Source organism: Vicugna pacos, chromosome 2, assembly GCF_048564905.1.
Source record: "Vicugna pacos chromosome 2, VicPac4, whole genome shotgun sequence".
Taxonomy (NCBI): Eukaryota; Metazoa; Chordata; class Mammalia; order Artiodactyla; family Camelidae; genus Vicugna; species Vicugna pacos.
Genome location: NC_132988.1, coordinates 4,564,645 through 4,577,194, shown reverse-complemented (window position 1 = coordinate 4,577,194; position 12,550 = coordinate 4,564,645). Strand labels below are relative to the sequence as shown.

At 41.2% G+C, this 12,550-nt stretch overlaps 1 protein-coding gene across 8 annotated transcripts in view; it reads right to left on the bottom strand.

Annotated features, from left to right (window-relative positions):
* TMEM144 (transmembrane protein 144) overlaps positions 1-12,550 on the bottom strand; it is a 43,255-nt gene that overhangs the window by 28,686 nt on the left and 2,019 nt on the right. For 3 of the 8 annotated variants that reach the window (XM_072974893.1, XM_072974888.1, XM_072974862.1), the window contains exon 2: positions 865-1,042. In XM_072974893.1, coding sequence (XP_072830994.1) covers positions 865-973 — 109 coding nt within the window. In that variant the 5' untranslated portion in view covers positions 974-1,042. Of the gene's footprint in view, positions 1-864; positions 1,043-6,796; positions 6,923-6,947; positions 7,158-7,193; positions 7,366-12,035; positions 12,110-12,550 lie in introns of those variants that run through there. The other 5 variants (XM_072974872.1, XM_015247382.3, XM_015247383.3 and 2 more) reach the window with 5 other exon arrangements.

Here is a 12,550-nt window from a genome sequence, read left to right as displayed (position 1 = left end):
TCCCTAAAATTCCCATTACAGCCAATTCTACTGCATGGTGACATGTGTGTTCCTAAAAAATCACTGCACTTCGTAAAATCACATGATAAAACCTGCAGAGCTTGCGTGGAAAGTGGGGCTAAGGACATAACACGTAAAAACTTCATCAGCAACGTACTAAAGCAAGATAAGAGTCTAATAAAAAATGGTAGCGCAGTTTTACAGTGGTTAGGTGGTGAGGAAATTCACGAATGCTGCAATAAATACACCACTGGATTTTGGAAAAGACCTGACGTTTGCTCATGTAAGTGATCATCAGAAGTGCTGCAGCTTGTGAGTTATTGTGAAGGTGGTGAAGGAGGTTTGTAACACTGGAAGTGGAGAGATGTGGTACTAACAGAGCCGGTGGGTGTGTGAGAGGGTGTGTGAGCACATTTTGTGCCGTACTTTGCATCCTTCTTCATCTGGGTGTAGTTTTCTGTGTTCACCTAATGTTCCTGAGGCAAAATTGCACCTAAGCAGATACAAAATTCATGTGATGCTCAAACTGTTCTCTATTACATCAGCTGTGTCAGAAATTTGTATTTGCAAAACAAGAGTTATTAGCAGAACTGACTCCTTTCCTTCTTTTGTAAGCATAACAGATATGGCTAAAAAGCTACCTCCATCCCAGCTGTACTATGAAACGCAGTCTGAAGCGTATCCTATACTGAACGCTTGGATAACCTGGCATGCACATCCTCAAATGATTGGTTTTAAGCTCTATTCATTTGGCACCAGGTACAAAAAAAATGTATTTTTATAACCACCATTTTAAAAAGACCCCAGAAGTGAACTCCACATTTAAAAACAATTTAAGGTTCACAGAGAAGGAAAAATAATTACCATCGCCAGTATCATATTTTTTCAGTGGCACAAAGTTGGAGCCAAACAAAAGGATGGCTGCAGACGAGCAGATGAAACCAGCAGTCAGGTCTGTCCCGTTACTGCTCATGGTTCCCACTACTGCCAGACCCAAGGGCCAGCTGATTCACCTGAGACTTGGTGTGCTCTTCAAGAGCCTCTGAAATGAAAGAAATAAAAATGAAACAATTAAGAAGTGGTGAGTCCATGAATAAGCTGTGATCCAGACATGAACTTTACTGAGCGCCTCAAAAGTACATTAAGAGTCCTTCTTCCAGACAAAAAGCTAGGACATTATAAAATGATGTATGATGCTCACAATCACATTCATTAATTCATTCATTTTCTCATGTATTTTCTCAACAAATATTTCTTGATCACTAACCTACAAAGCGAACAAAAACCAAAAAAATTTGTCTTCAGAGTTTGAAAACCTAACTTCTTCTAAGACCTGGATACAACTTTTATGTTATTATAAAGAAATTCTCTTGCATACAGGGACTGGTAGAATGATGATTGTGGACCAGGATTCTGTTCACTTCAACTGGTGGTTGTGACAATCAAAGGAGAGAGCACATGTGCAGACATGACAACTATCAGTGCCTTCCAAGCAAAAATCTCCTCGAATATTTGAAACATGAGTGTAACGACACTTTTAGCTATGTACTCACAGTCCCCTAGAGGTAAAGGCACTTTTCTTGATCAGTGGTACACACCCTTCAGTGTGTAGTTTAAATGGTTCATGAGCTCTCTATCTTTATGACTTAAAAAAACCCCACAAAAACAGAAGAATCTCCTGAAGAACTTTTCAACAATCTCCTAAGCCTCTTGAAGGTGACTAAGATGGTGGAGTAGGAAGACCCTAAGCTCACCATGTGCACCAAAATTATGACTGTTTACAGAGCACGTATGAATGACCTGAAGACTAGCAGAAAAGATCTTCTACAGCTGAAGATATAAAGAAGGAATCACTAGGGGTTGGGTAGGAGGGGCAGAAACATGGTAGAGTCAAGACCTGCACCCTTGGGTAGGCTACCTATAAATGGGAGAATAATCACAATTGCAGATTCCCTCAAGGAGTGAGACATTCAAGCCCCATACTGGTCTCCCCAGATGGGGTTCCCTCACGGGGAAGATGAACTCTTAGAACTTCTAGCTTTGAAGGCCAGTGAGACACGTGTTGGGGAAAACCAGAGGGCTAGAGGAAAGAGAGATTCCACTCTTCCCCAACCCAAGGCAGAGTGGTAATTTGAAAGGAGCCTGCATCAGACCCACCTGCTGATCTTGGAGAGCCTCCTGGAGAAGCAGGAGGCAACTGAAACTCACCCTGGGGAACAGACATTGGCAACAGACATTTTTAGGAAATCATTCTGCCAGGAGGACACTGGTGCCAGCAAGCACCATTCTGAAGTCCTCCCACTAGCCTACTGACAATGGGACCCAGCCCCACCCAAAGGCCAGCTGTCACCAGTCCTCCGGTGCCCCAGGCCAGGGAGTCAGTGCTGCTTTCATACTCACTGTGTGAGGCCAGCATCCCCTTGATATCAAACCAAACACATCACACAAAAAGAAAATGACAGGCTAATATCCCCGATGAACATAGATGCAAAGATGCTCAACAAAATATTAGTAAACAGAGTTCAACAATACATGAAAAGGATCAGACCTCATGACCAAGTGGGAACTTTCCCAGGGATGCAGGTCTATTTCAATATCTCCAAATCAATGCAATGCATCACATGAGCAAACTGAAGAATAACAATCATATGATCACATGAATAAATGCAGAAAAAGCTTTAGACAAAATCCAACATCCATTTATGGTAAAAACTGTCAACAAAGTGGGTATGGGGGAACATACCTCAACATAATAAAGGCCACATATGATAAATCCACAGCTAATATCATACTCAACTGTGAAGAGCTGAAAGCATTTCCTGTAAGACCAGGAACAAGACAAGGATACCCACTCTCACCACTTTTATTCAGTACAGTATTGGATATCCTAGCCATGGCAATGGGAAGGAAAAAAAATTAATGAAAGGAATCCAAATGGACAGGAAGAGGTGAAACTGTCACTGCTTGCAGACGACATGACACTGTACACAGAAAACCTTAAGAATGCATCAAAAAACAATAGTTTTTTTGAATAAATGAATTCATCAAAGTTGCAGGATACACTAATAATGAACTATCAGAGAGAGAAATTAAGAAAACAATCTCATTTACAACAGCATCAAAAAGAATGAAATACCTAGGAATACACCCAACCAAGGAGGTAAAAGACCTGTGCTTGAAAAACTGTAAGACACTGATGAAATAAATTGAAGAGAAACAATGGAAAGACATACCATGCTCATGGATCAAAAGGCTATTGTTAAAAAGACTATACTTCCCAAGGCAATCTAGAGATTAATGCAATTCCTGTCAAAACGCCAGTGGCATGTTGCATAGAACTAGAGCAAATAATTCCAACATTTATATGGAAACACAAAAGCCTCCGAAGAGCCAAAACAATTTTGAGAAAGAAGAACAAAGCTGGAGTTATCATGCTCCCTGATTCCAAATTACAAAGCCACCGTCATCAAAACAGCATGGTACTGGCACAAAAACAGACACATAGATCAAAGGAACAGAATAGAGAGTCCAGAAATAAACCCACACACAGATGGTCAATTAATCTATGAGGAAGGAGGCAAGAATCTCCAATGGAGAGAAGAAAGTCTCTTCAATAAATGGTAGTGGGTAAACTGGACAGCTACATGTAAAAGAGTCAAACTGGACTGCTTGCTCACACCATGTACCAAAATGAACTCACAATGAATAAAAGATGTAAATGTAAGGCCTAAAACCATAGAACTCCCACAAGAAAACACTGGCAGTACACTGTCTGACGTTGGCTTTAGCAATTTTTTTTTTGAATCTGTCTCTCCATGCAAGGGAAACAAAAACAAAATATTAAAAAAAAAAAAACAAATGGGACTACATCTAATTAAAAAGCTTTTGCACAGCATTGCAGACCATCAATAAAACTAAAATGCTGCCTACTAAATCAGAGAAGATAGTAAAAGGTTAGTATCCACAATATATGAAGAACTCATAAAACTCAATGCCAAAAAAAAAGAAAACCTAATTAAAAACTGAGCAGAGGTCTTGAATAGACATTTTTCCAGTGAAGACAGAGATGGCCAACAGGCACACGAGAAGATGCTCAACATCACTAATCATCCGGGAAATGCAAATCAAAACCACAGTGAGATACCACCTCACACCTGTCAGAATGGCCGTCATCAGAAAGACAAGCAATAGCAAATGCTGGAGAGGCTGTGGAGGAAAGGGACCCCTCCTACACTGCTGGTGGAGATGCAGCTTGGTTCAACCACTGTGGAAAACAGTACAGAGGGTCCTTAAAACACTAAAAATAGAACTACCATACCATCCACAAAATCCAATTACTGGTACCTTTCTGGAAAAAAAAAAAAAACAACCAAAACACTGAAACAAAAAAACCCCTAAAATTCAAAAAGATACATGCACACCCATATTCACTGCAGCATTATTTACAATAGCCAAGATATGGAAGCATCCTAAGTGCCCAGTGATGGTTTAATGAATAAAAAATATATTATATATATACACACACGTATACACATACACACAATTGACTATTACTCGGCCATAAAAATAAGGAAATCTTGCCATTTGTGACAACGTGGATGGACCTAGAAGGTATTAACGCTGAGTGAAATAAGTCATAAGGAGAAAGATAAATATCGTGTGGTTTCACTTATATGTGGAATCCAAAAAACGAAACAAAGGAACAAACATAACAAAGAATCTATATATCTATGTATCTCACAGATACAGAGAACAAATACGTGGTTACCAGAGGCGAGCAGGGTTGGCGGCTGAGTGAAACAGGTAAGTGGGTTAAGAGGTACAAAATCAGAGTCATGGAGATGAACTATACGGTGTGCGAACTGCAGTGAATTATATTGTAATACCTTTGTGTGGTGTCAGATAGTAACTAAACATGTTGTGGTGATCATTCTGTAATGTACAGAAATACTAAATCACTGTGTTGTGCACCAGAAACTAACATAGTGTCGTAGGTCACTTATACTTCAATTGAAAAAAAAACCACTCTGGGAGGAAATGTGTCAAAATACTGAAGACAGCGATCTCTGAAGGGTGAGGAAGGTGATGGTAAATTTTTACTTCATGCTTTTATGTATTTCTAGTAGTCTGCAATGAACAAGTAGCCCTTGTAAATTGAGAAAGAAAACAATAAATGTCATGAAAAATGAAAAACAAAAACCTTAGAATCTCTTAAATCCCTTCAAAATTAAAGCTCTTGGAAAACATCTTCAGGACTCCCCGAAAGTACAAGGTCAGCGGTGTGTCTTTCACAATTCTGCTAGCCAGTCAGCAGGACAAAGGAAAGCAGCTGGTCAGCTGTCTGCAGTCTGGTAGCCACTGGCCACATCTGGGTAACGAAATTCTCATTGAAATTAACTAAAGTTTAGTTATCTAACTACATTTCAAGTGCTTGATGGTCACATAGAGCCAGCAGCTACCATACTGGACCGTGCAGATTATATACAGATTTCTATCATTAGAGAACGTTCTACTGGACAACGCTGCTAAGTTTATTCAGAAGTTCCAGTTCCCTACAAAGAAAAGGACCAAAACCCAAACAGCCAAGAACCAGATATTTTTCACAAGATAATTCAGGAAAGGCTTTTTTTGCACATAATCCACCTTCTTAGTTGCACAAAGTACACAGGAAAAAGCAACACCACGAGTCATTTTTATCACAGAAGGTAACCAGAGCCACACCCTGATACCATTCTGAAATCATATTTTGCACATTGACCTTTTGGTTCATTCACTTCTCGATATAGGTCCTCTGGAATGGAATTGAAAATAATCGAGTCTTTTTCCCCCCGAACTGAATATGATAGTGATAATTTCTTATGGTTAAGTATTGAATAAAGTATATCTGAAATCACTTTTCCTTATTACTTTATCTTACAATGATAAATATTTACTTTAAAGGTGTTTCATTTTTTTCACATACTGTTCCTTATAGGTTCTTTGCAGAGAACTTTAAATGAGCAACTACCTACGATTTATGGTCTTTGGTATTATTAAAGATGGTTTAACCAAAACTAGGGGTAACTTCAAAAGTGATCAATAAATTGGAGTAAGAAAGGTATCTGTTTGAAACTTTGTGTGCTTTCTTAAAACAAAACATTTTAACCCAAATCAGCTAAGCGAAACAAAACCTTTATAAACACATTGCTAAGAGAACGCCTAGCCCTGAGAATTAGCAATGTTAGTGAAAAGATGGCTTTACTGACGAATATTGGCAGCCCTGTATCTCTCATATTTCACTGAAAGAACCATCTGGTGTGTTTATCAGAGATCAAAAGCTGCATTTTGACTTCTGGGACAAAATTAACCAGTGTTACTTAAAGTTGTTACTTGCAGGTAAATGAACATTATTGCATGCACCTCTGGTACATTTCAGAAACCATGTGACCTAATATCATCCTGGGTTGGCAAAGTTTACTACCTTTAAGGAACAGTCTTTTTAAATCAGTGACATTTTTGTGGAAAAGAAAAACAGTATCACGTTAGCACATTGGTCCCAATGCTTTCTAATGCAAACCTGTCTGGTCAACAAATCTCAAACTACTTCAAAATAACTTTTAAATTAATTTAGTATATTTTAGATTAAATTAGTTTTCTAGTGGCTATTTTAAGTATCCACTGATACTTTATTAAACTATAGTTATTTATTTTTGTTCTAGTGCTTTTGTTTCATTGATGAGTATTTTTCCTCTAAACCTCTCCCAACAATTTAGTTTTCCTCCAAATCTCCCCTAGCAATTTAAACTTCTCTTCAGACCTTTGTTGTTGGTATTTGGTGTGTTCTGATCAATATTGCTTGTTCCACTTCGACGAAGATTCCGGTTTTAGTTTCATGTTAATTTCCTCAACTCTCCTGGCAAGCTCCCCTGGTGTCTTGGCTAAAATGAGCAGCGCTTGATTTTACTTACTCTGAGCCTTGATTTTTACTTTATCTTATTTCATTTTCTAAATCACGAGCATGCTTTGCAAAATCATCCGAAGCTCCCAGCAAAGCTGCTGGCTTTCCCGGAGCCGCTGTACTCACTGCGCTGCCGGGGCTCAAACCCGCTCCTGCTCGGCGCCCGCCGCCTCCCCCGCGCCGGCGCCGAGCCTGCACCCGCCCCACTCCCTCTGCGTTCAGCCCGGCCCGCCTGGACTTCTCGCGGGACAATTACCTGTGCTCGGGCAGGACTCTGGCACCCAGGACCCGGAGGCCTCGTTCCCACGGCTCCCCGGGTGGCCCGGGCAACCGTGGCCTCCCGCGGAGACGACCACCTGCACGCCTGGGGGAGGGGAGGGCTGAGCCGGGGCGCAGGTTGGAAACCACCCTCCTGGCAGCTGGGCAGCCGCACCGTCACGTGACTTGTGTGAGGTCATCGGGCCGCTGTCAATCAACCAGCAAACCAGAAAGGCTTTTGTGTGTTTTAGGAGGTGACTGTTGAGGGCGCTCTGAGCCTGTCTCCCTCTCCACATGCCCCAGAGCTTGGTATGATGCGCACTGTTGACGGATAAAACAAAAGGCCAAAGAATTCACACAATTGTTAAAGACTAGCTAAAGCTGGTTTTTTTTTTTTGCCGAATATCAAGAAAGTCATCTCAACCGCAGATGTTTACTAGCATCTCTTGTGACATCACAAGATTTCAGCTGTGATCACGAATCCTTTATAAACGCCCTCAGACCGTTTGTCTGTATATTTATCTGTATGTACTGAGAGCCACCTGAGAACAGATCTAGGCTCTCAAGACTGCCCGGGGGAGGGTCTCCGTTCTGTTTCATTTTACAAATTCTAATACCTGGACCCAGACCCATGGAAGTAGACTCTCCGGGGGGGTGGCTGGACTTGATTTCTTCTAAAACCTCCTCCAGGGGATTCTACTGTGAAGCCAGGATGGAAAATCACATTCTAGACCGAGTTGTCACATTTTATTGCTGGGAAGAATTCCCTGGAGGGTGGGTCAAGAAGCAGATATCTGACGTTTTGATTCAGATTTTGAGAAACATTGCTCTAACCCTCCACTGTCGGAAGTGTAGCCACCAGCTGCCTACAGCTATTTGCATTTAAATTAGGAAAAAAAATTCAGTAGTTCACTCATACTGGACGCGTGTGTGGATTACAGAACCATTTCTATCATCACAGAAAGTTCTACGGACAGCGCGTGACCTAGACTGTCAGCCCTGGGAGTGCGGCAGTGACCGATGCAGACTCAACCTGCGGGTAGATTCCAGAGTAGCCAGGGACAGAGACATGGACAGAGAGGCTCAGAAAGAGGAAGTGCTGGGTTCTGTTCTCGTCTAAGAGTTCAAGGAAGGCCTCTCTGAGGAAGTAACGTTTAATTGAGACATTTCAGAGGCTGGTAATAGTGGTGCAGTTCCAAGAAGGAAGAAACATCCAAGGACTGTTCGCAGACAGGGGTGGCCCTGGAAGAAGTCCTGCTTTAACTACAGTCACATGCATGAACTACGATGTAACGTAAGCGGGTGGGAGGGTAAAGTAGCATGTCACTCAAAGAAGTTAAGAAGACAAGGCTTTTCACTTAGAGGAAAGGATTAACTTAGCAGTTCAGAAAAAGTTTAAAGAATCAAGTTCCACTTTCCACCTATACATAGTCACAGATAACGCACATACACGAACTATCTGTCTTAAAAATATAGAGAGCCTAAAACAACCTAAAGTTGCTTCATTTTGTGATCACAAGGGATCTCAAGGAGTGATCATCTGGGTAGTTCTTGCTCCATGTTCACATTAAGAAATTGACATTCCCTTTGTGAATTTCCTAACGTCTAAGTGCGGACTGGAAGCTGAGTCGGGTGGGAGCACATTTCTTACGGAACATCCCAGTGCGATGCTTTTCACATCATGCTTCAGAGCCAACTGGAATATGGACAATCCTCTGCAGAAACTGAAACTTCTCTTTCAAGTTGTTCCCTATGCATTAACACCTTAGCAGAAGGGCTGTGCAAGAGTCCTGGCAGATTCTAGGAGATCTAAGTTAACTTCCCCCATTAGCCCTTTGTCTTTGGGAAAGTCATTAATCTGTCCTAATCTCAGTTTTCTTGGACATGAAATGTCTAGCTAGGGAGATCTGTGTCCCTCATCCTGTTGTGCGGTCCAAAGCCGTAAGGGATGTCAAATATCATTCTTAGGACTTCTGGTTGCCGCTCTGATGTTTGAAGTTCTTAGAAGTTGTCACTACTGTCATCACAACAGGGAAAAAAGCTGAACCATCTGAAAATCAACAGTTCTTCTTACATCTGCCAGAGAAATTGAGGTCACAGGACAGATCACCTCCCTGAAAACTGAAGAAATAAGTAAATACAGACGAACACAGCTACTTAGCCGCGGAAGCCGCTGGAGCCAGTGACGGGTGGGGGCCACTCACACAGTCGCTGGCGAGTCACCGGAGATTGAGGGTGGCCAAGCTGAGAGGTGCAAACTTGGGGGAGCAGGGCCCGATCCTGGGGCACCCACACTTTAATGATATATACTGGATATAATCTGAACCCTGTTAAACTTTCTCTGAACTTAGCCGCACTGTTTATGAAAATACCAGAACAAGTTGATGTTTGTGGTTTGGGGGAAAACTTATCTGTGTTGGGGGATTGTTGTGTGGGCGGGGGGGAATAGAGTTGGGGGTTATGTTCCAATTTTTTCGTACATTTGAAACAGTCACAATAAATGAGTCCCCTTTATACTGTCTTTTCTCCATGAAAACAAAAACAAAAACAAACAAACAAACAGAAAACCCACTTTAATGAGCTTTATCTGCAGAAGCCCCACCAAGTTCTTCCCACGTGAAGATCAGAGGAAACTCCCCTCTCCCAGCCGGCACGTGGAGGGAGGAATCACTCCTTCCGAAACACACCCAGAACTTTCTGTTCCGGAGACAAAGGCGGGCCCTCAGGAGGAACTTCTGTATCAGCGCGCTGTCTGACCTGGAGGGCGAGCAGCTACGCAGCCTGGACCTCTTCTAGCCTGCATCGCAGGAGGGGAGAAAGGACTTCTGCTTCCTGCTCTGACATTTGAAGATGTCAGAAGTGGTCACTCTTGTCCACTCAATGAGAAGGAAGCTGAAGAGCTATTCTGATGGCCCAGGCTTGCAAAAAATGGACGTTTAATCATGAGGTTAGGGCATGCCTCTCCCTTCCCAGCACCTTATGGCCATATTAAAAGTGCTCCAGTAAACAGCAGTGGGTTGCAACTAAGAGAATTGCAAGACATGGACACTGTTCAAAAAGAAGTTTCTCAGAAAACCCAAAGACAAAACAAAGGACATCAGGGGACAGTAAAACCTCTGACACAGCAAACATGAAACACAGCCCAACTCCTGGCCATATTAACACAAAACCTCACACTACAGACCTGTTCCCCTTAGCTCGTATTGTCGGATACATCATGGCGAGGTAAAGCACAGTCTGAAGAGATAAAGCCAGTATCAGAACCAAGACTCCGATACAGTACAGGTTTTGGAATTATCAAACAGGGAATTTAAATTAATATACTGAGAGCTCTATTGGAGAAAGTTTACAGCATGCAAGAACAGATGGGTAATTTAAGCAGAGAGACGAAAATCCTAAGAATCAAAAGGAAATGCTAGAAAACAAAAACACTGCAACAGAAATGAAGAATGCTTTTCACAGCTGAGAAATAATCGGTGAGCCGGAAGATATATTGATAGAAACATCCTACGTTTAAATGTAAAGAGAAAACAGAATTTTTTAAAAACAGAACAATATTCAAAACCTCTGAAAAAATTGCAAAAAAATAGTAAAATATAAGGAATGAGAATCCCAGAAAGAAAAGAGAGAAAGGAGAAGAAATATTTGAAGTTAATAATGGCTGAGAATTTTCCAGAATGGATGATTGATACCAAACCAGAGACTCAGGAAGCTCAGAAAACACAAACAGGATAAATACAAAAATATCTACATGTAGGTGTATCATATTCAAACTGCAGAAAATCAGACAAAGGAAAAATGTTGAAAAAAGCTGGAGGAAAAAATGTACCTTACCCAGTGGAACAAGAATAAGATTACATCAGACTTTGCTTCAGAAACCATGCAAGGAAGAATGGAATGAAATATTTAGAGTGTTGAAAGGAAAGTCCACCAGCGCAGAATTGTGGATCCAGTGTAAGTATCCTTTGAAGGTGAAGAGGAAATAGACTTTCTCAGGCAACAAAAGCCGAGGGAAGTTTTCACCAATAGACCTGCCTTGGAAGAAATGTGAAAAGAAGTTCTTTATAGAGAAGAAAAATGATATAGTCAGACATTTGGATCTATGTGAAGAAAGGAAGAACATGAGAAAAGGTATAAATGAAAGTAAAAATAAGAGCTTTTATTTTTATTCCTAATTGATCTAATAGAGAACTTCAGAATAATAATACTGATAACATATTGGGAGATGATAGTTTATGGGTGAGCGAAATGAGTGACAGCCATGCCGTAAGGGGTGGGAGGGAGGAATTGGGAACAGTTCATTATAAGGAGCCTGCCTGACCCGTGAAGAGATGTAGTGTTATTTGAAAGTGGGTTTAGATGAACTGTAAATGTGTCCTGCAAATTCTAGGGTGACTCTTAGAACATTTTTTTAAAAGTATAATTAACCTAGTAAGAGAGGAGAGAAAACGAAATCTCATAAATGCTCAGTTAAAACCAGAGAAAGCAGAAAAAGGAAGACAAAAAAGAAAACACAGAAGAAGGGCAACAAATAGGAGAAAAGTATATGGTAGATATTAACCCACCTCTGTCAATAATCTCTTTAATGCAGATTGTCTAAATACACCAATTAAAAGAGAAAGACTGACAGAGTGAATAAAATATAAGACCCGATTACATGCTGTTCATAAGAAACCCACTTTAATTATAAAGACACGGATTAAAAGGATTGGAGAAAGTTGTACTGTGCTAACGCTGACCAGAAGAAAGCCAGGATAGCCATTTTCATTTCAGACAAAGCGGACTTCAGAACGAGGAAATTAATGTTCAGGGATCTGTAATGATAAAGGGGCCAACTCACCAGGAAGACATGGTAACCCTGTGTGTGCACCTCACAGCAGAGTGGCTAAGTGCACGGGGAAGAGCCAAGTAACCCTGTAAGGAGAAAGAGATACATATGCACTTTTATAGCCGGAGTCGTCAGCACCCCCTCAGTTTGTAATTGGCAGATCCAGCGGGTGTAAACTCAGTGAGGATATAGTCGAACTGATCAGCGTCATCATCATCTGGATCTAACTGACAGCTGTGTATTTCATCCAACCACAGGGGACGACATACAGAGCACTGCGTCACATCGCAGCTCTCCAAGATCACGTAGACCATTAACCAGGAGAGGCTATGTTCTAGGCTGTGCAAAGCATCTTCACACATTTAAGAGAATACATATCATACAAAGCATGCTCGCAGACCACTAGAAATTAAACTAGAAATCAATAACAGAAAGATAGCTGGAAAAAAAAAATCCCCAAATACTGGAAATTGCACAGCACACCTCTAAATAACTCATGAATCAAAGAAAGATGCTCAAAATGAGAT